This window comes from Passer domesticus, chromosome 2, assembly GCF_036417665.1.
Source record: "Passer domesticus isolate bPasDom1 chromosome 2, bPasDom1.hap1, whole genome shotgun sequence".
Taxonomy (NCBI): Eukaryota; Metazoa; Chordata; class Aves; order Passeriformes; family Passeridae; genus Passer; species Passer domesticus.
Genome location: NC_087475.1, coordinates 76,527,544 through 76,553,393, shown reverse-complemented (window position 1 = coordinate 76,553,393; position 25,850 = coordinate 76,527,544). Strand labels below are relative to the sequence as shown.

Below are 25,850 nucleotides of genomic sequence, written 5' to 3'. Positions count from 1 at the left end.
ATGTTCTAGAGATTATCAGAATGAGTGGCTTGTGAGAAAGTCTTTCAAGAGGATTCTGAACTAAGTTTCTTCCAACACACATACACAGAACTGTTGACTTTTTTCTGAAACCACTTGTCAGGCAACTTTGGTGTCTTTAATGACAAATGTGTGGGTTTCAACTGAGTGTAAAGCGCCAGTAGTGTGTTTCCATATATTCAATAATTATATATTTTTGTGAAGCCTTTATATTTGAAATAACTCTTGACAGTATTTCTCTTAGAACTCAATTTTCCAATCCTCAGTTTTCTGTGAATCATGATACATGAAGGGTTTATACAACAAATACTTGAAGAAAAATAAATTAATATAGCTATACTGGTGTTGAAAGTCATTGCGATCTCTTGTTGATATGCAGCCGACATTGCAAGCCTTCATCATTTTTGATGTAGCCTTCTGGTGTTATTGTACTTAAAAGAAGTAAAGAACTGCTGTATATTTTTATGTCCTGAATTTAGTATCTAAGAAAAAGGTGAAAAAATTTGACACAGCTAGGATGAACTTCACATTTGAGCATGGCAATGATATAGAATGTGCGGAGGCAACACATCTTGAACTATAACCTTATGTGTATAAGCAACTGTCGATTTTTTAGATAAACCTAACTTTCTAATCCAGGATATTGTAATTTTGTAAATACTGTTCTATGTATAAAAACCCCCCAATCATCTCAAAGCCAATTTCAATATATAACATCTCTTTAATAGGAGCTGAATACATTACATCCTCAACCAAACTTTCGTCTTTGGCTTACTACGGAAGTTCATCCAAAGTTTACTCCAATTTTGCTTCAGTCAAGTCTGAAAATAACTTATGAAGTAAGATCTGTTTGAAAAGCTTTTATTAGATTGTTATGTTGAATGAACCTTGATGTATAGCAAACTATATGTTTAGATAGTATAAATGGTTTTACCTTATATTTCAATTACATGTAATACAAAAATATGGGTTTACCTTGAAAGATGATTTTTTTCTAGATGCTTTTTAAATTGTAAGTATGAACTGAAAATAAGTTTACATAGGAGAACTAGCTGTTCTGTTTTGTGCTGCAGATTACTTTGTGCATTTAATCACTTTTTCTTAAAAACAAAAATCTACACAAGTGTTGTTACGTAGATGGAAAACAAGGAATTTCTCCTTGATGAATAGCCTCATCTGAAGATCACAGAATTCCACTTTCTCTTTCTTATTTTCCTTTTTGGTCTTAGAGCTTTATATTCACTGGACTCTTTAAAAAAAAAAAAAAAAAAAAAGGCTCTTCTTCCATACAGCAGAACATACATTTAAAAGCCTTTACTCAAAATTGAGAACTTTGCATTTCAAATGACTCAGCTTAAGGAATAACTGGGACCGTGTTCCTCCAACTGATTGAAAAGTAGTCTAATCATGAATGCACTTAAGAAGTGATGTCCAAAATGAAAATCGTTAGTAGGAGTGCTCCTAAATTTTCCATTGATAATGGAGTGTGGAGATTTTGCCTGCAGCTGATCCAGGAAACGTTGACCTTTAAGAGTCCAATATTGCCGACTTTCAACAAGCTGAAATACTTACACTTTTATATTGACTGCAAGTATTTTAAAGTTTTTGCAGCACCTTTTTGCTTATACTGAGGTCTTCAATGGTACAGAAACTGCAGGACTGTGTTACTCATTCCACTGTCTTTGGAATAATTAGAGCTTTGCACAAATGCAATATTCTAATTTTTTTTCCCTTTCGAATTGCAGTTAATATTTTGTTACCTACATGATAGGCAATGACTTGGCAAATGGTATTTGATTATTGTATGGCTGTAGTATGTTCCAATGTATGTAGAATGTTACCAATGAAGATACATACCATACTTATATGCTGGCTAACAGAGTGTAAGGATGACATAAGGCAATTTGACATTCATTACATCACAGAAATAATTGGTAGTTGAGGTTGTAAAATCAGAAAAAAGTTCTTTTGATTGAAAACAATTGAATTTACTTTATGATGATGTATTTTCATGATGTACATTTTCACAGTGTACTGTGCTTTCACGAAGTTCTTTAGTGTAGTACAGTCCTATAAATTGATCCTGCTTACCTGGTTACCATTTCCTTCAGTGTGTTGAAGTTGTGTTCACTGTAGAATCATTCTGTTGTTAGACCATTTATTACAAACATTTTTTTCTTGTTAAATTTTATTCTATTAAGCACTGTTTGTCATTTAATTAAGTTACAAATTTCAGGTTATAATCTAAGAAAATAGTACATAAAAGTACCAAGTTTTCTGTCTTGAACAGTGTTTTTCCTTCCAATGCAGGCACCTCCAGGCCTCAAAAAAAATCTCTTGCGAACTTATGAATCTTGGACACCAGAGCAAATCAACAAAAAGGGAAATTTGTCTAGAGCACATTCTCTCTTCTGTTTAGCATGGTTTCATGCTGTATGCCAAGAAAGAAGAAATTATATCCCTCAGGTAGCTATTTATTTGCTATATTGAAAAAAAATTGCCCCATTTATTAGCTTTCATAGTTGGAAGTATTTTTCATCACGTATATGTTGGGTCATATTCAGAAATGAGAAAAACTTGGATATTTCTGGTGCCTTTATTGTCTCTGAATTAATTGCAAAATAAGATCCTGGTAAACTTAGTTCCTGTCCCTCTGAAAATTGCTTCTGCCTGCATGGGGTTATTTTGTGATTCATGGACTAAGTGATACTGCTACAGAAGTGTGGGAAAGATTCTGTGAATCCTGTTTGCATGGGACAGGCAAAAATATTATGGAAGCACAATTGAATGTAAAGATACACTGGAGGGGAGGAGGAGATGACATTGTCTGCAATTTCTTCATGCAAACTCCTTCAAGGAGAAGGAAGAACAAAGGAAATCATTAATTTCTTGCAAAGATTATAATGATTTTCAGAGTTTTTGCCTTAGCTAGATTTTTCATTAAAGTGAACATTTTTTTTTCTGGCTGCAAGATGTTTAAATTAAACAGACCAAAACAAACACCAAAAAGAAAACTGTTTTATGTCTTGTTTCTTTTATTCTATATAGACTAGATATGAAATTACTCTGTCGTCTGAAGGATTTGATCTCGCACAGTTTGGAATGTTTGGGAGTTTTTTTCTAGTTTTGACTTTGTGATTTTTTAAGGTTGGTTGCCTGTTGCAGTGACAGGCTTTTGAATATGGTGTTCAAGAAGTACAATAGGTGAAAATAATTTAAGTATTAAACTGAATGAATTCTCCTTTGTGCTTGTTCAAAATCATGTTCATTTGGCACCAGTTTTTCAAGTAACACAAGATGGGATTGGTGCTCTCTTTAATTCCACTGCACAAATGTGCATACACTGATGTGTTTATATTTCATGATTACCAGTTTCTAATATTGATGGACAATAGCTAATCTCAGGTAGAAGCTCTTGCATTTTATAATGAATTTTGAGTTGTTTTGGGTTCATGTATAGATCTGCCCAAAAACCCCAACATGGTACTGTTAGGAGCATCTTTCCAGAATATGACCTTCAGGGTGGCTGGCTGATAGTTTTTTGTCATCTGTGGAGCAGCTGCAGGCTGTATTCATCTCACTGGACCATGTGCATGTGGCTGACACATCTGCATTTCTCATCATGAATCATGTGCACTGTTGCTATGATATCATCCATATGCAAAGTACACTGTAAAAAGATAGAGCAATAGGATATACCATTTAGGAAATCTGGATTTCCTAAATGATTTCTCATATATCAGTATTTATTTACACTGAAAGCTTTTTGTGAGAATTATATACACAGTATGCATTCCTGCTACATAAAAACTAATGCCCCAAGAACAAAAAGAAGGTACAAAGGGCAAATGATTGAAATATGCATATGGTGATATTTATGGTAATAGTAGCAGTAATTGATAATTTTTTTGGTCAGACAAGAAGTGACATGAATTAAGCAGCAAGGTGATGGGAGTATTTTTAAGACGGTGTCTGAAGAATCATTCCTATTTATGAAAATCCTGTCTGTGTACTGAAATACAAAAATGCCCTCAGAAATAAAAAATTGTATTTCAATGTATGATCTAGTCTTAGATGTCAGCAAGTTTTAGTTGAAGTAAATATTGATAGGAAATAAAATAATCTTAAGTTTATATTTTTCATACTCAATGGATTCTGGTTTTTGTAAGTATATAAATTAAATGAATTGTTACAACTGATTTTTTTTATACTACCTCTATTGAATCTTTTAAAAAATGCACTTTAGAGGACACAGGTTATTTCTTTTTTCCTTAAGTATTATACAGCATTCAGTAACCTTATGATACTGGTATTTTACTTCATGATCATCCCTGATTAAATGATCACTAATTAAATTCTTTGGATTTCTTTTCATGATAGGGTTGGACCAAGTTTTATGAATTTTCTTTGTCTGATCTTCGTGCTGGTTTTGACATTATTGATGGACTCTTTGAAGGTAAGTCACTTCTTAAGGAAAGTCCCATTAGTAGGGATGTTGCATGAAGAGCTTTGTCTTTCTATAACATTCATATAAAAGGGGTATGCTGTAGAGCTCATTATCAGTAAGCAAAACGAGTAAAACAGAGTGAATCATAAATCCATTTTTGGGTGTTTGGGTAAACCACTAATTCTTGGTGACAAGGGGGTGTGCTGCTCAGCTTCTTGAGTCCAGAGGAAGAAATAGGAAATACAGGGCTGCCTGTAAAATGAAATCTTGTGTGTCCATTCCTTCTCGGTGTGAGTTCCACTAAATATTGAATAAATGGATTAACTGTGAATTGAATATGAAAGAATTCTTCATTTTGAAACTCAGTATCAAATAGATCCCACTTCATTGTTCTGTTAACCAGTGCAGGAACTTCTAATATTAGTTAATAAGGTAAAGGTAATTTTTTTTTTTACTCCTTGCATTTTGTACAATTTCAAAGTAAAGTTAGGAACCGATATGTAGAGATAATTTATGATCATTGACTTAGATGGGATTTGTGGATGGTTAGTAATTCTGAAATCAGACCTTAGTTGTGCAGATTTGAACCACACAAAGAGTTAAAGAAATTGAATCATTAACTGTCAATGATAATCATTGATTATTACTATGAAAAAATCTTTTCTTTTGAAGGAATGATTGAAGCATTGGGATACAATAATTACCACCAGTAAACCGCCACTTAAAGAAATTGCCACTTCCCTATTTTAAGGGACTTTAGGGAGTACCTTTCTGATCAAGCTTTCAATCTGCACATGAAAGCTGTAGGACACAAGGAGATCATTGCAGTTATTTTGGGCAGCAATGATAGAATGGAGGGAAAATAAGTTATTTTGAACTTGTGGGATGTAGCTGGGTCAGAGTAGTCTAACACAACATCAATCTGACCAGGAAATTATTCTTAACATGCTTAGATTTATTTGCTATGTAATTATTTGCAAAATATCTGTCTTGGACCTCATTGTGTTTGAAAGATGACATTTCCAGTAATCTTTCCTATTTGGAGCACGATCTGCTTTTGGTTTAATCAATCCGATGGTACCATGGTAGAAAATAGTGTATAAAATTTTATTTATGACAAAGGAGCACAACATGAATGTTTTAATAGCCTAATTTCTGAAATGCGTATAACCAGTTAGTTCAAAAAGCATTTCAAGTCTAAAGCAAAATTTATAATAATTCATTTGCAACACACTAAGTGTTCATTTTTTCAGTGCCAGATATTTACAAACTCTTTCAAGTTCCTGCAGCTTTTACTATTTGGTCATATAGAAGAAAAATTAAAACTTAATTATTTGATGTGTTCATCTCTTCATATTACCCTGAAGAACTGCAGTGGCAAGAAGAAATGCTTATAATGCAATGCTATTCAGTGATACAAAACTAATACTAATTAATTAATTCATAGGTTCCAAAGATTTTCAGTGGGAATTTGTTCATGGCTTGTTTGAAAATGCAATTTATGGAGGTCGTGTAGATAATTATTTTGATATGAGAGTTCTTCGGTCCTACTTGGAGCAGCTTTTCAATTCACGAATCATTGGCAGTTTAAATGCCAGAGGCAAGAAGATGAGTACTTTCCCATGTTCGATCTCTTTACCGAATTCCTGCAGCATTTTGGTAGGTATACATCTTCTATCACCTAAAAAAGAATTAATTTTCAAGAATTTTTCTTGAAATGCTTCCACAAAGAAAACCCAGGTTACAATCTAAAGGATACCTCTGTTTCTCTTTTGTGTGGAGCATTAACTCTGTTAGTTTGCTATTCTTTTTTGTGGTGTCGGATTGGACTGTGGTGCAGAGTGGCCTAGCGATGAAGAGTTGAGTAAAAGAAATTGGATTAATTTATTATTAGATGAAAGATATAATTAAGTTTTTATATAATTAGTATTTTAACATAAAAGTGTTTTTTTAAAGACTGCTAAATATTCCTACAACTTCTGGATGAAACAGGAAAATATACCTGAATATATCTGAATATACCTTCTTGTTTCCTAAATACATCAACATTCTGACAATCTGTTGACAGGCCATGGAAGGTATATGACATTTTATTTGGTGATAAGTATGGATTCTGATTCTCCTTCAGTATTTCTCTAGTGTAAAAAGAGAGGGAATCCAACAGTCTAAACAACTGATCACTCTCTTTCCTTTCACAATATAATTATTGTTGTTACTGTGATTAAGATTCACTTGCTTTTTAATGGAAGACTCCATACTAGACCTCTAATATGAATGGATATGAATAATACTATCTCAGTTAAACTAAACTGCTGTAATCTGGCGTTCTTTACCTGGATTCTTACTGCTCATAATTTATTACTTTATTATGACCATTATTTATTTTCTATAGATGTGCTGAGTTAATATCTTAAAACCAGAAGGGATAAACAAACCAGTCTGGTCTCTGTTCTTGTAGATAATATGGTCAAGTAAATGAGTTTTGTTTTCTAGCCTGTACAGCATTTGATATCTCTCGATATCTTATATGATAATTTATGTAAGAATTTATGGTTCTGTGTCTTCAAGTAGTATTTCCTCAGTGTTACTGTTGTTACCTCTGAAGTGAGATTCCATGTTAAAGTGAATTGTGCATATCCAGCACATGCTCCTGCAAGCAAAGACAAAATGCACATGGCACATTTGCAACGGGGGGCAGACAGACTTTCAGATAGTAAATATTTTTGCCTTTAAAACGCAATAAAAGAGATGTTCAACACCATCAGTCTACCTGAATCTGCAAGGCCTCTGTCTGTTTTGTGCAAGAGAACATCATTAGTGACTATTACACTGTAACCACTATTGATGCTATTCTGTATCTCCAATGAGTGTGCAAACCTTTTTTTACCTAAACTATTTCACTTTCTTTGAGTGAATATTTTTGTGGATTTAAATAGAAGTGAGTGCTCTTAATTTTATAAATATGTATTATACTCTTATTAGAATTCCAAATGCCAGAGTTTTTTTTTGGTGGTGTTTTTTTGTGGTGGTTTTTTTTTTTTTTGGCATTGTCACTAATCTTACCTTTAAGTTTTCAACAAAAATATTGTATCTACTTTTCAGGGACAGTCTTGGTGTGCTTTTGTTTTCATTTGATAGCATTACTGTAATCAGAATTGCTTTTTGGTCTTCTAGAGTGGAAATGTTACATAAAAGAAGATATTTTCTGATAAATAAAATGAAGAAATCTATAAATAAGATTACCATAATAGGTCATGTCTTATATACTTTTTTAATCTTTGTGTTGTGCTCTGCACTTAATGAAATTCTTTTTCAGCATATGCTGTTAATTTTCATGAGTGGAATAAAAAGTTCCCTCTGTTGCGTCTATTCTTTTCTTTTTATGCAGGATTATCGTAATATTATTGAAAGTCTCCCAGAAGATGATAAACCTGACTTTTTTGGCCTGCCAGCTAATATTGCTCGTTCATCACAGCGTATCATCAGTTCCCAGGTAAAGTTAGCATTTTTCATTGACCTCTGAATCCTTTCTGCAGCCATTATAAGATGAAGAACCCAACCACCTGTTCATAAATGCCATTTCCATAAGGAAGTCAGAGTAAATTGGTGTATTTTTAAAAATATTTTCACTTCTATCTGTTTGCAGCAGATGTCTTCCCAGAGGGAGCAGTGGTTGTGGAATAGATAAGGAAAACTTCCCACTTAACAGAGGACAACTGCCATACAGATGGCAAATAGAATACAATTTGCTTGGCGATCCAGGACAATTTAAAAAATATTTTGACTTTTATCTGTAGAATATTTTAATATAATAACATTTAATCTTTAGTTACAAGAGTATTCATTTAGAACCTAAATGAACAGATAATTATTGAGAAAGTTTCCAATAGTAAAGTTCAGGTCACATTGAAGAGTGATACGATAGTTTTGCACATGGAATATGGGCAAGGTTTTATGCTTTTGCTGAAACAGAAATTCTGAAAAATTTTTCTAGAAGTTCAAGAGTTCTTCCCAATTAGTCAAAAAATTCCTTTCCAATTAGAAATATGAAGTCTAGATGAGAGCATACAATTACTGTATAGGTGCAGTTAAAGAGTGCAATCTTTTAAATACTCATTAGCATAGTTTATTTGACTGGTAAATTAGTTGTGTCGGATAATGTGAAAGTTGATGGGTTTGAGACTCTTAAATCAGAACTGTGAAGTCAGTTGGTCTATATATCAAGGCTCTCTGTAATGTTCTGCCCAGCCCTGGTGTGAGGTCTTATGTACAGACAAGTTATAGAGTGAAAAAAATTAAGTTATAGAATCATAGGTTGGAAGAACTTCAGTGATCATCTGGTCCAACCATTCTTAGCAAAACCAATAAGTTCCCTATAACTGGAATTTCCTATGAATTCAAGACTAAGAATTGCAGTTTTTTAACAAAATACCTAATTGTTTGCTCACAGTCACTTAAAAAGGGCTCCAAGCAGAAATTTCCTATTGGTGTAAGACCTCTGATCTACTGAAAAAAAACAAAAAAGCCTTGGAGTATTGCATTTGTTGCCTATCAAATATACAACTGGCAAATTTGTTTAAATATTTCTGTTCACTTAAATCCATAGCTGTATTGTCAAACTATTTGTGGTTTCTTTAGAACATGCAGACATAAAGATACGTAAAGACAAATGAGTAGGGTGAAAGTGCATAAGGTAATAGGATGAACTGAAGAACTTGTCTATTACATAGTTAATACATGCTCCAAGATTAAACATATCTCTCTTTGATTTTGCCTTAAAATCATTGACATAAACATCCATTTAGATGCTTTTGTTTCTCTCAGATTCACTGTAGACTGCTGATTATTTTTATTATTTCAGCTGTGCTTGCATAACTTCTTAAAATCTGCAGTTGTTAAAAAATGCTAATATTTGAAAATCAGAATAGACTCAGAGTTCTCGTGTAAAGGGAAATAGATAATGAGTGCATTTACATGTAAACTCACATTCTGCTGAACTGTTCTGCCATAGCATTGATTATAAGCTATAAACTATGGGTTATAATCTTGAAAATGTGAGACTTCTCTAGTTACAGTTCTGTGATGATTTTTTTTGTCATATGAGATATTTTCTCATCCTTCCGATAGTATTTTGCAGTATATCTTTAAATCTTAGGCAATTTAAGTGACAGAAATGCGAGATTTTCTTTAAACTGTGCTTCTTCCTCACTGTGAATTCTACTCCCTTTCCATTTCTGACAGTTTTAGTTCTGTAGGTGATCCCACGGCTCACAACTGGAAATTAAGGGGTCATTTTCTAACAGGAGTGTTTCTCAGAAATCCATTACCAAGCTAAAGGTAATGAACAAGGACAGTCAGAAATCAGTTGATACCAGCTCAGCTGCAATGTCTTTAGAATTAGAAAGGTGAAATGTAGTACAATGTCCACTACTTCACTGATTCGCTAGACTTTCTATGAATATTATTAATTTTTCATGCTGAAGTGATAGCTTGTGTTGCTGCAGCAACACACTTTAGTAGAAATAGGCTGCAGCACAGTGCAGCATTTTGAAGTCATGAAGATACCTCTTCTGTAACCTATGCGTTACCAGTGTTTGGGCAAACCCAAAACATCAATAAAAAGAAAGGGTCTTTTAAAAGAAATTTTGCAAGTGTTTTTATATTACTATATTCACAGCTTCTTATCAGCAGAGAACTTTTCTAATTTAAAAGCTGAATATTGCTACCAGTATTATTTTTACACTGGCAATTACTAATTGATTTACTAGAAATTATGTCTTGCAATGATCTGTAGTGTAATTCAGAGAGTATTAATATTGAATGCATACAGATAAACAAATTTTACTTAAAAAGACATGACTTAGTATTTTTTCCTGAATTATGTGCTTAGGTGCTCTAAGTAGACAAAGAAAAGTAAAGTTTTAGAGCCTGGATTTTTAGAGTTCCCTGTGTCTCTATTTCTGCCTCACCTGAGGTTAGAGCAAGCCTTTGACACATCTCTTATGTTGAATAAGATCATGAATAATCTCACACCTCTTTCTATGTTCTCTTTGCAGAACAGTGCATTAAAATAGAAAAAATCTCCACTGCCAGTGCAGCTGCAGGAGTCAGTATACCTCATCCTACATATTTTACACTAGTAGAAGGTTTCTGTACTGCAGTTCAGTTTCCTCATACTCAACAACAGTCCTCTCCACTTAGTTACAGTCATGCTCCTTCCTCCTGATCTGATAAACACTGTATTTTGCCTGCATATTGGCCCATTTTCACATGGTCCAGTTCCCAGTCTAAGTTATAACCAGTGATTAGAACAATCAAACTATGTGGAGGTTTGCTTTAGGTTTCCTGTGCAATGAGAAGAGTCTGTAATTTAGATATCTCTCCAGTGACCTTCTTGCAAAATGGGCTTCTGGTGCTAGTGGACTCATCTCTTATTCTTAGTTCTGTGCTTTTATAAATTGTTATCTACAAATCTCATCCCTAATTGTACTTGTAATAGAACTATACATAAGTGTCATCATCAAAATAAAATTTATCCTATGTGATAAATGGAATTTTGACAGATTGAAACAGACAGACGTGTATGTATTTTTAAACCTTGAAAAAGCAATAAGAACTATCCTGTTCTGTGCAGGATTTACCCTACCTGCAAATAAGATAACTTATTGCCAGTAACCACCTTAGGAGGATGAAATGAAAATGCAGAGACATTGTTTTATCTCCTTTCTTTGCACAGCAGACATATTTACTGCAGGCACTCTAGAGAGTGTAGCATGTGCTGAGTGATCCCAACAAATCCTGCCAAATGCAAATGACTGCAGCCTGTAAGTAGTAGCTATATATGATCACTCAACTGGGTAATCTAAACATTCTTCAATAATACAGTAAATTATTTTGAGGAAAAAGACAATCAGTAGCTGGCAGGTTGTACAAGATTCTTCAAATATGACTGCCAATGATAATGAATATGGCTAGCATGTGGTTTGCTCATTGCTAGTTTCTGTGTGCAATACAATGTTTAATAATTCTAATAATATCTTGCCTCAGGAATTCAGCCTTCTTTTATGCATTATAATGCTTCACAGAGAGTATCATATGAGACAGGTTAAGTCTCAGTAAGGTTGAAGATCAGGTTGTTTTGGATATTTTCATAAATGAATGAGTACTCTCTCACATTATCATGCAAAGATAAAGGATAGTTTCAGTCTCTCTATACTTGGACTTGATTCTTTTATGTCCACTTTTATGTCCCAGTGATGGCACAAGTGGAAGGCAAAGCTGTAGATTTGCAGTAGCTTTTTATGACTTTCTGAGGCTGATTGTGCATGCCTAATTGAAACTTACTTTTTAAAGTTAATGGAGTACTGTCTCAAGTGAGTGGGACTGCATGCTGGAGCAGGGAAAGAGAGTGAGGAGACAGAGACAATGTGTGATGAGCTGACCACAGCCCCCATTCTCTGTTGCTCTGCACTAATTGGATTGGAGGAGGTAGAGATTTCAGGAATGAAGTTGAGCCCAGGAAGAAATGAGGGATGGTGAGAAGGCATTTGAAGATTTATTTCTCATTATCCTAATCTGATTTGATTAGCAATAAATTCAATTAATTTCCACAATTCAAGTCTGTTTTGCCTGTGATGGTAACTGGTGAGTGATCTCTCCCTGTCCTTGACTCGACCCATGAACCTTCCCTTACATTTTCTTTTCCCTGGCCAGCTGGGAAGGGGAGTGATAGAACAGCTGTGGTGGGCACCTGCTGGCTAGCCAAGGTCAATAATAGCCAAACCCAATACACCTTCAAAATGCTTGAGGACATCAGAGATGTAAAATAATCCTTTGGGACTCATTGCTGAAGAATCCACAGACCGTAGCTTCTCACCAAATTTTCAAATAAATACTACAAAAATTATTTATTTGTAGATTTTATATATGAATTAAAATTTTTGAGGTCTGAATACTTATAATGTAAATATTAACTGGGTTCCAGTTCACCTCAACTGAACGTGCTGGAAGTATTTCTCCTTCTGTATTTTGTCCTTTGTAATTTTAATTGCTTTTCAACCAGACCAGTAATACTCTGGGGTTTAGATGGTTCAGACTTTGCAACAAAATTACTTGCTTTAAGAACCTTTTTCATACTAATTTTATAGTCTCAAATAGAATACAAATCTATCATTTTCTGTGACATGGTAGAGGATATAAGGTAATTTATTTTTCTCAGATTTAATTTTTTAAATTTTCCTTCTTGCTGGAAGTCATGAACTTCCCCTTTTATTTACCAGAACAGACATTTTTTTTGGAAAGTGACATTGGCAGCGAAACTAACATAATAGAAAAAATATTTTCTAAGGGTGATAGTCATCTAACAAAGCTTTATTTTTCTTAGGTGCCTAATCTAATGGTTATCCAGGCTCCCTGTGTATTAACAGTCCAGCTCCAAGATACCGAATTCATACCAGCTATGGAGTGAATTATGTTGATGTGTGAAATCCTCTTTCCTTCACTGATATTATCTTCAGTTAGTGTTTTAATATTTCTTAAAATACCTCCTGTGTTAACACCAAATATTTTATTTAGAGGTTATTCTAACATTTCCCACAAGTCAATGGTATTTTAAAAACAGATATCGTGGAATTAGAGTTTATCTTTGAAATACAGAGAGGTTCTGTTAGATTTCTAGTTCAGCTCTTAGAGGATATTTTGTTTAAATCCTGCTGGAAAAGACTTGTGATGTATTTATTGATTCAAGCCTCTTCAAATTCTTCTGACTGATATTGGAATAATTTGTTATGAGTTTGTTTTTCTTTTAAGTGTTTAGGTACTGTGATAGAAAAATATGGTAAGCCAAATTCAAAGCTAATTGAAATTAAAACAAAGAAAACCCAGTGTAATACCTCTCAACTAGCTTCAATCAAATGAGTATTATCCACCTCTTCTTAGCTAGTCATCCATTTCATTTTTTGTTACTAAGGAAAGACAAGCAGCTACAGGGAATAATTTGTGCCAGTCTTAGAGAGGCATCTAAAATAAAGGAGTGAATCACCTTTTGGAATTACCTATTTCTCTCCACTGACCTTTCAGTCAAGCTTTGTAATAATGTCAGCAGCATTTCTAATACTCATATAATGAACATTTTAATGAGCATTTAACAGGTTAAAATACCTGTAACTATGAAGTGTTGTTTACTGAGAACACAGGAGGGTTTCTTCTCTCCTGAAAACTGGACTACTTGAAAAATTAGATTTTTCTTAGAACAGGATTTTGAAAATAGTTGTTTTGCTATTTCCGCATTGAGTATTGTAAAAATGTAAATGCAGTTGTTACGCTTGCACCTCATATCTAAGTATTCAATTTCAAATTGAAAAGTTCAGGAGGAGGAAGTGAAATTTCAAGCATCCTAAAGTATTCAAGTTATAGTGCTTGTCTCAAAGGCAAAAGAGGGATTTTATTAATTAGTAGACATATTTTTTTGCTTGTTTTATTTTCCAGGGCAGTGACAGACCAACACATTTCAAATTTCATTTGTTCCTTACCAGTTTTATTTTATTGAACTGCTAAAGCAAGTGAATGGTTCCCACCATTATGCATCCTCAGGCAAGGCTGTCATTCACATTAATGGCAGAGAGTGTGCCTGTGAGACAGTGACCTGGCACTGTCTGCCAGGGTGCTGGGAGTGCACTCAATCTCTCGTTGAGATCATTGGTAAAGATGTTGAACAAAACTGGCTGCACTTCTGAGCATCAGCAGCACCACTGGTGCCCAGCCAACAGCTGGATTGAGTCCTTGTTAGTGTATTCATGGTCTTTGCATGGGCTGTTTATTTCCCAGTATTATCTGCTCCTTTGCTTCCTACACCATGCACAGAGGCCTTAGAATACTTCAGGTGTTATGTACCATGCCTCAGTTATGTTCTCTTACATTTGGTCAATGCCCCGTGTTTTCTTTGAACTTTTTCATATGTGTTGAAACCCATTTCACCTCTAATTGTTTCCTGCTGGTCTTATCTCCAGCTGGGCTTTGGCTTTTCTAATTTCATCTTGAATTGTCCAAGCAGTTCTTTCACTGTCCTTGATTTTTCTTCCATATATTCCTTTTTTTCTTTACCTTTCAATCCACAGAGATACTCTATTATGTTTATTTTTCTTGGGCCGGGTCTCATAATCCCTCAAAAAGAAACATAATACACCAAAGGATAGCTTTGCTATTACTTTTTGGGCATAAAATAAGCAGGATGACTTTTGCTGCAGTGTTAGAAACAAAAAAGGTTTAATAAAAGGCAAAATAACAAACAGAAAAACTCGAGCCAGGTGCAGAGGTCTGCTCCTGGTATAAACACCTCACGAAAGCACTTTAATTCTTTTCTACCTGATGGGCCAGGCGGGACTTTTTGGCTTCTATCCAATTAGATGACCTCGAATTTTTGGTGAAGTCTCTGAGGTCCTATGAGGTGGCTTTTCACCTAATCGGTGAGAGAAACTTCTGGGCTTCTTTCCTTTTTGTGGGACAAAGGCTAGCTTTGCCACTCTGTCATTAGGGGGCACACTCCTACAATACTCCATGCTTATTCAGTCATTTTGCTAAAAATCCTGGCCTTCCTACACATTGAGGGGACTTGTTCTGAAGCTCATTCAAAAATAGTCTTTTATTTCTCCTTTTTAACCAACTGAAATTAATGTGCTGTCCACTCTACTGCCTCAAATTTTCGCTCTGTTTGTTATACTGTATCATGTTGTCCCTCTCCCTTACAGCCATTAAACTAGTGTCTTATTTCCTTAAGTCCAAAATCTTAATTCTGCAGTTTACTTCATGGTTATCTTCAAAACATATATAAATAATGTTTTTAATAATAATTTTTGCCTGCTTTTGCAATGTGGGCTGTTAACCAGCACTTCAGAAATTTCCTTCAGTGAAGTCATCATTAATAATACAGCTTTTTCACATATATTTTGAAATGTATGCAGAGTTGCAAATAATGGTATTTAGAGGGCTTCTGTGACTAAAAGGTAACTCTAATTTAAGATTTTGTAAGCTATAATTCCCAAGAAAAATTTGTGGATGCAGTTCTTTGACATACTATAAAGCTAGTATTTTTTTCTTAATCTCAGTAAAAATCTCATCTTGCAGATCACTGCTATAAATATAACTTTGTTTTGGTACAGAACTCCAGTGCACAGTATTATACTACAGGGAGTATTTAAAAAGGCCTAGGAATGATCTGTGCCTGTATTCATACTTATCTTCTGTATGTGGGAGGAGTGACTGATATCCAAGAGGGCTGTGCTGACATTCAGTGAGACCTGGACAGGCTGGGAGGTTGGGCAGAGGGAAAGCTAATGCAGTTCAGCAAAGGCAGATGCAGAATCCTGCACCTGGGGAGGAACAAACCCCGGCACCAGCACAGGCTGGGGCTGACCTGCTGGAGAGCAGCTCTGCAGAGAAGGACCTGGGGGTCCTGGTGGACAATGAGCTGTCCCTGAGCCAGCAGTGTCCTCGTGGCCCAGAAGGCCAGTGGGATCCTGGGGTGCATCAGGAAGAGCAGTGCCAGCAGGTCATGGGAGGTGATCCTGTCCCTCTGCTCAGCCCTGGTGAGGCACACGTGGAGTGCCTCAGTTCAAGAAAGATGAGGAGCTGTTGGAGGGCACTCCTATGATACCTGGGGGACTGGAGCATCTGTCTTACAAGGAAAGGCTAAGAGATTTAGGTCAGTTTTACCTGGAGAAGGGACAACTGAGGGATTTTGTCAATGTTTACAGATATCTTAAGGGTGGTTATCAAGAAGATGGGGCCAGAATCTCTTCAGTGGTGCCCAGTGACAGGACAGGGGCAAGTGGTAACAAACTGAATCACAGGATGTTCCATCTGAGGAAGAACTTCCTAAATATGAGGGGGACATAAAACTGGACCAGGCTGCCGGAGAAGATGTGGTTGAATATCTCCTCTTCTGGAGATACTGAAAACCTGTCTGAAGGTGATGCTGTGTGGTTTGCTCTGGGTGAACCTGCTTTGGCAGGGGTGTTGGAGTAGATGATCTCTAGAGGACCCTTCCAACCCCAGCCATTCTGTCATTCTGTGATTCATACCTTGACATTTCATACTCATCATGAATGGCAGCTGAATGATTTGAAAACTTGAGAGATTGTTCTAGCAGAAATTCGACATAGGGCATTAATGTTCACGTGTTACATCAGCATGACTTTCTATCTGAACAATGTCAAGTTTAAAATCAGGCAAAAACATGTTACTGAATTGAATACTCCATAGAAATTAATACTAGCACAGAAATCTCATGCTGAATCATAGATGGGATTGCTTGAAGAGAAACAACAATTTCTTTAATGAAATCCATCAGAAATCAAAAGGATAGCTAATTGAACTTTAGTGCAGTGACTAAATACAGTATTTATTTAAAATAAATGCTCTTGCTCTTTTATCTGTACTTGAAAATGGGAAATGTTGTAGGAAAAGGTTACCTTTTTATAACTATTTTTTATTAGGTGATGGATATTTCTCAAGCTAAAATTAATATTAAACTAATAATGAAGAACAGTGTAGAGCAATCTAGTAGACAAGGTACAAATCAAAGTCAGGAAACATGAAGAAAATTTTGCCTCATTAAATGTAATTGCAATGATGTCACTGACTTCAATAAAACAGATTTTTTTTTTTTTACTTAGTTTCTGATGTGCTTTTATTTTCAGCAAGTCACTGGCTGATTCTGTACCTCTTCCTACTATTCTCTGCATGTCCTTTTCCTTAGATTAAAACTGCTCTCTGTCTCACTAAAACTGTGATCAGGTATATGGTTCCAGTGATGCTTTTTGCCTTGTTTCTGAGAGCAACAGAGACAGAAGGTGTGTAGGGGAGGGTGTATGAGGACACTGGCAACTCTTAAATTGCTGGGTCATGCTTGAGCTTGTACACCAAAAATCCATGGTTGTCATTACCCAAGTAAGATAAAGAAAAGTTAGGGTATGTCCACCCAATATTGCAGTCATACATCTGACTGCAGAATTTCTACTGTATGTAGAATAGGTGGGCTGTGGTGTGTGGTTATTTTTCAAGGTGCAGCTGTAATGATAGCTGTAGCTTCTTGATTGTTTGTCAACAGACACAATTTTCTCTTTCATAATCCAGCTCAGCAGGGCTCAGAGCATGAATTTTATATTTACTGTTCCTCTGTAATTCTAATTATACCAGATAGAGTAATATGTGTATAATTATTGAAAAGTATTTTAATTATTGAAAAGCAATTTCTGTTAGTATTGAAAGTCTCATGTTATTACTGTAGATTCCAGATGAAGATGAATTTATTTTCTTAAAATAATTTAGCAATTATATAACCTTTCAATTGTTCAGAGCATTTAATTGCTGACATTTATTACATCCCACATTACAAATACATGACTAACAGTCTCTAGTAGAAATTGATGAGTAATATCAACCTATATTTAATACCCTGCAACTGAGAGATCTGAGTACCTAAAAGGAATTTTGAAATATGGGGAGTATTTTGAATACACCTGTGGTGATGCATGAAAGAAATGTGCTGTGCCATTAATGGAGTGGGAGCCACAGTACTGTGCTCTAACAAAAAGAGATAGAAATAATCTCTTTACCAATTTAGTGAATCTATGTAATGCTTCAAATAACCTTATTAATTTTTGTTGGACTGGTGCTGTGTATATGAAAATATATTAGTGGTGCCCTGCATATGAGAAGTTGGTTCTCTTCTAAAAACCAGCTGCCATTTTCCAGTCTCCTTAAATTTTATCAGGGTGTGTGATTAGTTAAGGTCAACCACCTCTTCTGGCACTCCTTTTGGCTTTGTGGTCTCCAGGTCATGTATATCCTGTGGACCTCTATGAGGTAAAAATCTTAGTTGTTCTTTAGGAAAAGGTTCAACTAGATCTTCTGCTGTCCATCCACAGCATGCTGCTGACTTTCTTCCTTCCTCCCCTGAAGCCCTGCTCTACAGAAGGTCTTCCTGTTGTCAAAGGTCTATGATACATGATCACTTCTGTATAAAGGAAGATGGAGGCATGGTTAATGTCTTTGCCATGTTTACTTAGTATTTGGTTGAGGAGTCATGTATCTGTATAGAGTCCAGCCCTGCTTCAGATCCTTAATGAGTGAAAGTGCAGCTTTGAGGTGACCTTGATGGAACAAGAAAAGAGCAAGCATAGACCTATACTGTCTCTTACTGATCCACATGCAGTAGGAATGATTTGCTTACAAGTGCCATTTAAATACCTTCATCCCAACAGCATCCATGGATCCTGTTCTTGCAGAGAGGGTAAGGGACACAGGCAGGGTCTGAAAGTCAGAGAAGTTTCAGTGCCAGCTCAGTCTTAGGCTGTGTTCTCAGCAATGAGGGAACAGCAGCCAAACTGTGAGAAACAGGATGGAAGCACATAGTTCTGGCGGAAGGGATGTCACACAGAAACCTGCTCCCTCTTGTGACACAGTAAAGACACAGTTGCCCTGCACTGGGTTAGTACTTCCACAGTATTTACCAAAGTAATTAAGCTATAGCTTCATATTTTAGTTTGAGCTGTAAAGTCTTATAAAACCAGAAATATCTCCTTAAACAGCTGTGTAAAGGGATATATTGTTTCATTCTGAGAAATGGAGCGTAGAAGTGGTTTCTGTGCTAATACTACATCCTTTTAAAACTGGTAGATGGCAGTAGAGTATCTACTTTGACATCTGAGATTTACTAAGAGGACTTTGCTTGATTTTTCTACAAAAATAAAAATTCTTTTTTATATGTTTCATAATCTTGAAAAAGTACCAGTTATCTGACTAGCAAATCTTTCCAGCTTTGCATTCTTAGAACAGTAATCATATTGAGTTCAGAAATTATTTGATTTTTTTTTAATTCACTGTCAGAATTTCACAAGATATTTTTTACTGTATTACTTTCCTCTTTTTCAAGGCTTAATACTGTGTATAAAATTTGATTTGATTCCAAAATAATACAAGACTTAGATGTAAGTCTGCATTTATTATATATTGTATTTGTGAAGTAGCATTTTTTGCAGTAGTTGTGAATGACTGAAAGCAAGACTTTTTCTTCATCTTGTGCATGAGTAAAGAACAGAAATAGATTTTGTGTTCCTAGAAATCTGGCTTGACTGAGTTTCAGAGAAGGTAAAATTAAAATCTTGACATTTCTTCATTTTTATTTTTTCCATGAATTTTGATTTTCAGGTAAAACATTACTTTTTTAGTAGTTCCATAGGAAGTTGCATGGGAGCATTCATTATCTTTATGGTTTTCTATTTTGTTCATTATCTCTCATAATTTCTCTAGATGCACATGTTTTCTACTCTAATGTGCTGGTCAATATCATAGCAGCAGATGTCTGTAGATGCACCCAAAAATATGTAATAGATTAAAAAGCTGAGATGCACAAGTAATTTAATAACTTGGTAAATAAATATTGACATTCTTAGTTTGACCACGCCACCTTTCTTAATATATGCAATTTGTATTTTTCTGTGCTGATAACTCAGAAAAAAACATACAGTGCATGAATTTTCCACTAAGAATAGAGTAAATACTTGGTAGCATTTTCTCTAGGCTGTTCATCAGTATTAGGTGTATTGTTCACAAATAAATTACTCTATTGAATTTTTTGTATAGATACTGTTGTGATTAGTTAACCTTACTTAAAACAGATTCTACAAAGAATTGTGATTCTGAATAATCTTTTTGCCCCTCTTTAAACAGACCATTATTGGTGATTGCTTTTATATTTTTAGTATCCCTTTTTCTATCCCTCTCATATTTTTAATGAAGGTACTGTTTTCCTACTTACTTTCCTACTTTCTTAACTCTTCTCATTATTCAGAATATTCAGATCTGCATTTGGTGTGCACTAGCAGAACATGTAAGAGCTTTTAGTGTATAATATATAAAAGAATACATTGTTATAACAAAGGAGATCATTCAAAGGTTAATTATTGTAAAAGTACTCTTACTTTGAGTGCCCTGTATTATACATTTGTGATTATATTTTCAGTTTCCTTAGTACTATAAGTACATACCTGGGTTAGAGTGCAAACGATAGGATTCCACAGACCTGGATGTATGCATCTGTGCTGGTCATTTCTGATCTCGCTATGTGCTCATAGAAACATCATGGTTAAGGCAAGCTTGATAAGAGTAAGTTTTGAAGTTGGATATAGGTTGGCCTGATGGTATTGTATGCATAGTACATTGAGAGAACCTGAATTCTTCTCAAGCTTTGTAGGTAGGTTTCCAGAAAATTAAATTAAAATCCTCATTCTAATTTCCACAGCATAGACCCAGCTATCTGAGGTACCTATGTAAAGAACTTAGTTTTCCTATGTACTCAATAAAAGAACCTTTCAAATGCAAGTTATACCACTCAAGATGTGTCTACTGATTATTTAGGGAGACTAAGGTGATAATATTTTGGAGTAAGTTTTAAGTAAGCTTTAAATAAGTGCCTAAGGATAGGTAAGGGTGAGTTTGTGCTTGCCTAATGTGCAACCTCTTTCAACCCAAGAGTTGTTTCCTCTTCTTAAATACAGATTTCTAATCATATTCCCTTTGTCATCTGCACCAAGGTCTCCTTCCTTCTAGGTACTTATCCAGTCTGTGTGTTCATTCCTGTTGCTTTGGTTTTCATATAATCCCCCAAAATATATTCCTGATAGTACTTTTTCTTTTAAATCCAGTTTCCCTTCCAACTCAAAACTTATTTCTGTTGCCTGGAGGTGAAAATACTTAATTGGAGCAACTGCAAACAAACATACCACCATCCTTCGGACACTTCTGTGATACACCTGAGAATTCGAATAGGGTGATATATCTGACTCATGGTTTTATTCAGGTTCTTCCCAGTATTAACACATTCTTTTCCCAGTCCATGCATTTGACTCTTATTTTCACGGGACATAAACCACAACAAGAAAGGTCCAGATGTGATATTATGGGAAACCTTTTAATTATTAGGGTGGTAAAGCAGTGGAAGAGGTCATCCAGAGAGGTTATTCAGTCTGTGTACTTGAGATTTTTGAAAACTAGATAAAGCCCTGAGGAACCTGGTCTGGTTTTAAAGCTCATCATGCTTCCAACAAGTGATTAGACTGAAGACCTCCCTAGCTGCTTTCTAGCATTGATTGTTCTATGGTCCTATTAAAAAAAATTAATTTCCGTTTTCATTTTCATAACAACCAGAAAGAGACTGATTTGAGAGTACTATGTAAACATTTTCTCAAGCTTTAGCTGATTCAAAGTAGCATAGACTGGTCAATACTGTAGGGAACTTCATTGGGATTTGTGAGAATGAAATACTTGCACCATTCAAGTTCTAATATCAAACTTGTAATCATACTTAAATAACAATAAGTTTACTATTTTACAATATGTAATTCTTTCCTAAATTCAGACAGATGTGCTGCCATCAAATTCACAGTCCATTAGCAAAATTTGGGGTGTTGAAGCAGTTCAAAGGTGAGGTTAACCTGAGTATTTTGACATGAATCAAATGTATTTTCATCCGTGTCTTGAATGTGAATGATTAATCTAGGTTAAAATTTTGAAAAAATATTCAGGCTGAAAGAGCCACCAGTCCAAAAAGTTTCAGCCAAGCTCCTTATTAAAAAAAAAAAAAAAAAAAGTACAATGAATTGAAAACTATGCTGTCATGGAAACTTTAGGAGTAAATTATGCTACCATCATACCTGCTAAACCTGAGAAAAGACATGGGATAAACTGTAAAGAGTTAGAGATGTTACATGAACATTTGATGAAGATCATTGTCTGTTACAGTACTTCAGAACACAGAGAGTTAAGATTTGATTTCTTTTGTACTCTTAGTTTAAGCATTTAACTTTTGGTAATGATAACCCAATATTTTTTAACTACTTTGGTGAAATACACAAAGCAGAAACACATATAGGCACACTGAAGGAAAAAAAAAGTGAAATAAAGAATAGATTCTGTATTTCCTATTTAAACTATATTGACAAATTTTATAATTAGTTAATTAGAAAAAGACAGCTAACACTGTAGACTAGAGTTAGAAAAATATTTAAATTACTTGATCTTGCAGTCACTACTTCTCAGAATAATTTCAGCTGTATGGAGATACATGTTTATACCTCTAAAGGCGCTTTGAAAATGAATAGCAGAGTTAATGTTTTCAATCCCCCATATTCACAAAGCAATCATATAAACATTTTTCAGCTTTATAGTATGCACTATATGCAAGTTTATATGAAGTACTACGTACTGAATTACCAGTTAAAGTGTATTTCATATAAATGTTTTATTGCTTAGCAAATTATGGCAGGCAACTACCCAAAAACAAATTAAAAGATACAAAACTATAGCTAAAAGAATGATATCTGGAAGGCACAAATGTGTGTTTATTATCTGTATTGCTTGTCAGAACATTTGTATATGTGCAGAGTGAAAATGAGGAAGAATAGTAGGAATAATAAAGATACTATGATCAAAACATTCATCAGAGAAATTAATTTTTCGCTAAATTAAACAAGAATCTTTTTTGATATACACAATAGCTGGGGCACACAAAGGATTATGAAAGTTTAAAATTAAGTTATGAGAATGAGAGGGTGAAATGTTATTTTATATAACAGAAGCTATAAAGAGCAGTAGCTCATATTTTCTTTTCATTGTAGCTACCAGAATACTGCCAGAAGCCTTTTTAGGCCTTTGCATACACTGCTGGTCTGAAACCCAGATGAGGTTTGGCTTTCCTTACTTGACCCTAACACAATTGAGCAATGTCTTTCTACCCCTGCTGGGTCATCCATCCTTGTGTCCATCTTCTGTGGGAGACCTCATTGCAGCCTTCATCTTCCTTGTGAGGGGATGAGGTGGGGCAGGCACTGATCTCTCTGTGATGACCAGTGACAGAGCTTGAGGGAATGGCCTGAAGCTGTGTCAGAGGAGGTTTAGGTTGGCTGTCAGGGACAGGTTCTTCACCCAGAGGGTGACTGGGCACTGGAACAGGCTCCCCAGGGAAGTGGTCACAGCACCAGCCTGACAGAGTTCAGAAAACATTTGGACAATGCTCTCAGGCACATGGTGTGACTTGTGGATGACCAAGGGCCAGGAGTGATCCCTGTGGATCCCTTCCAACTCAGCATATTCTAGGATTTGGGGTTACTAACTTCCTTTACATCCATGATGATCTTCTGTCGTGATTGTTCTTTGACTTGCTTGTCATGCTTGTTTCCTCTGCATCAGAAAGAACTGGTTTTGTGCCTGGAGAATTTTTTTTCTTGAGAACTGAGCAGCTCTCTTGGCCCCTCTTTGCTCTCCAAAACAGTTGCCAACTGCTTTCTGCTATAAAGGTCCCTCACTAAGCTGAAATATACTCTCCTGCATTCTGAGGTTGTGGTTCTACTACTGCCCTTTAAATTCTTCTCTCAGGATTTTAAATCGCAGTCTCATGGTCAGTGCTTGTTTATAGAAGTTAAAGTGATGGTTGGGTGTACTATCATCTTGTAGTGCTTCACAGTCCCTATCAAGGCAGATAAATAGGAAGGAGAGGTTTGCTTCAGTGAAAGAAAATGAAAAACAAAAGAAAGCACTTCATCATTGCACATCTTTCAAGACTAGAAAATAAGTCAAATCCCAGCAGAAACAACTTGACTTTCTCTCGCAGACTGTGTTACAATTAAATAGTCCAGACCTTCTGAATGATTAATACATTTTTGCTATGAAGCTTAATTCTTTATTGTCAAGTGAAAGAGAAGAGAATTAATAATTTGTTCTCTAGCATGCCTTGCAAAAAATACACTGTGAAAAATAACTAAAATATAACAAAAATGCCAAAAAAATACCAGGGGGGTTATATACAGTTTCAGAGACAGACTGCAATATCTCTGAAGAATTTTAATTTCGGTGGCCTTTGTTCCAAATGTATGTATGTATTTCATCAATTGATTTGTGAACTTACTAGGGTTGTTAACAATAAAAGGCAGTTGGACCTAATGAACTAGAACCTCTCCTTCTTTCTGGAAGGTTTGCAGTTATTTTTTAAATTTCATGCTTTTTTAATACATATACATTTAAATATGTTGAGGTAGCACAAATATGCAATTCCATAAATTCGTAAATAAGAGATTCTGGTCAGATCAGACTGAATTTCCTATAATTGTCTTGAGTTTTGGTGTGTGATATTTATTGTATGTATTTAGTAACATATTTTGGGAGTTTGTTTCTCTTAAATTTTTAATTACAGATGGAGCCTAGTTAAAGGCAGAGCTTTAGCCTAGTTAAAGGCAGAGCTCAAGTTTTGTCTCTAAATTTTGTGGAAAAGTGGCTTTTTACATAATTATGCACCTCATTAGTTTTTAAATTATAATTGGATGAAGACAGTTACTATGATAAGAAAATATGTAGGGGTTTTATTGGTTTAATGTGAATGAAGTTTAAGTATGTTTTGTACTTGAATGTGCCTATTGTTTGTGTTTTGGTCAGATCATGATCAGTAATTAAATATGCAGGAAAGGATAGTTCATAGATAAATTGAAGAGTATTTGCTAGTGTATGGCATTTTTGTACTAAAAAAAAGTTTGTTTATCCTTCTTCAAGTGTGCATTTGTATTCTCATCACTCAGGTCATTTCACAGCTTCGGATCCTGAGTAGGTCAGTAACTGCTGGCTGCAAATTTGACAGAGAAATATGGTCTACAGAACTTTCTCCTATTCTCAACCTATGGAAGAAACTTAATCAGGTAAGACTGTACCTAATTTGAAAAGACAACTTTTATTTTTCTGGTAAATACATAAAAAATATAGTGTAAGGTATTATCTCAAGCAGTGAAAGATAAGAAGAGAAAAACTAAATTAAATGCATTTGAGGTAGAAAGTACAATGTTGGGTGCATAATTAGCTACGAAGTCTGAATGTGATACAACAGGCGATCACCTCTTTTCTGCATATGGGGGTCAGACCACACTCAAAACATAAGACTAGCATCCTCTCTGTGTTTCCAAGAAAAATGCTAATGTACTTTAGATTTTTATTTAGTCTCTTAATTTATCTAATATTCACAAGAAATGCTTAATGATTTCAAATACAATGGAGTTTTTCCTTTATAGTGTTAAAATATGGTGTTAGCTTTAAACTGAAGTTCATAAAAATCCCCTCTGCATTATCCAATATCACTCCCTTTATGTTCCTTTGTTGGTCTAGCTTGATTCAGTGTGGTGGTGTTTTTTAACTTATGTTGTAAAGCTTGGTTTCCAACCCTTGAATTCTTATTCCAGGCATACATTTAGATGTCATGGGGGTGAATGCAGACACCCTGCACACTTGGGAAGGATCTCTCCCACTTCATGCTAGGTGCCCACTTGGACATTATTTTGTCTCCTCAGTG

The 25,850-nt window shown here is 35.1% G+C and overlaps 1 protein-coding gene across 17 annotated transcripts in view; it reads left to right on the top strand.

Moving 5' to 3' along the window:
- DYNC2H1 (dynein cytoplasmic 2 heavy chain 1) overlaps positions 1-25,850 on the top strand; it is a 149,755-nt gene that overhangs the window by 84,410 nt on the left and 39,495 nt on the right. For 13 of the 17 annotated variants that reach the window (XR_010356428.1, XR_010356429.1, XR_010356430.1 and 10 more), the window contains exons 78-83: positions 747-857; positions 2,329-2,484; positions 4,399-4,474; positions 5,913-6,124; positions 7,854-7,958; positions 25,090-25,206. Coding sequence is in view for 8 of the 17 variants with exons in the window: in XM_064409406.1 (XP_064265476.1) it covers positions 747-857; positions 2,329-2,484; positions 4,399-4,474; positions 5,913-6,124; positions 7,854-7,958; positions 25,090-25,206 (777 nt within the window). In the remaining 9 variants the exon portion in view is untranslated. Of the gene's footprint in view, positions 1-746; positions 858-2,328; positions 2,485-4,398; positions 4,475-5,912; positions 6,125-7,853; positions 7,959-9,706; positions 9,803-10,521; positions 10,572-11,204; positions 11,290-11,818; positions 12,001-12,848; positions 12,997-21,881; positions 21,947-25,089; positions 25,207-25,850 lie in introns of those variants that run through there. The other 4 variants (XR_010356433.1, XR_010356434.1, XR_010356435.1 and 1 more) reach the window with 3 other exon arrangements.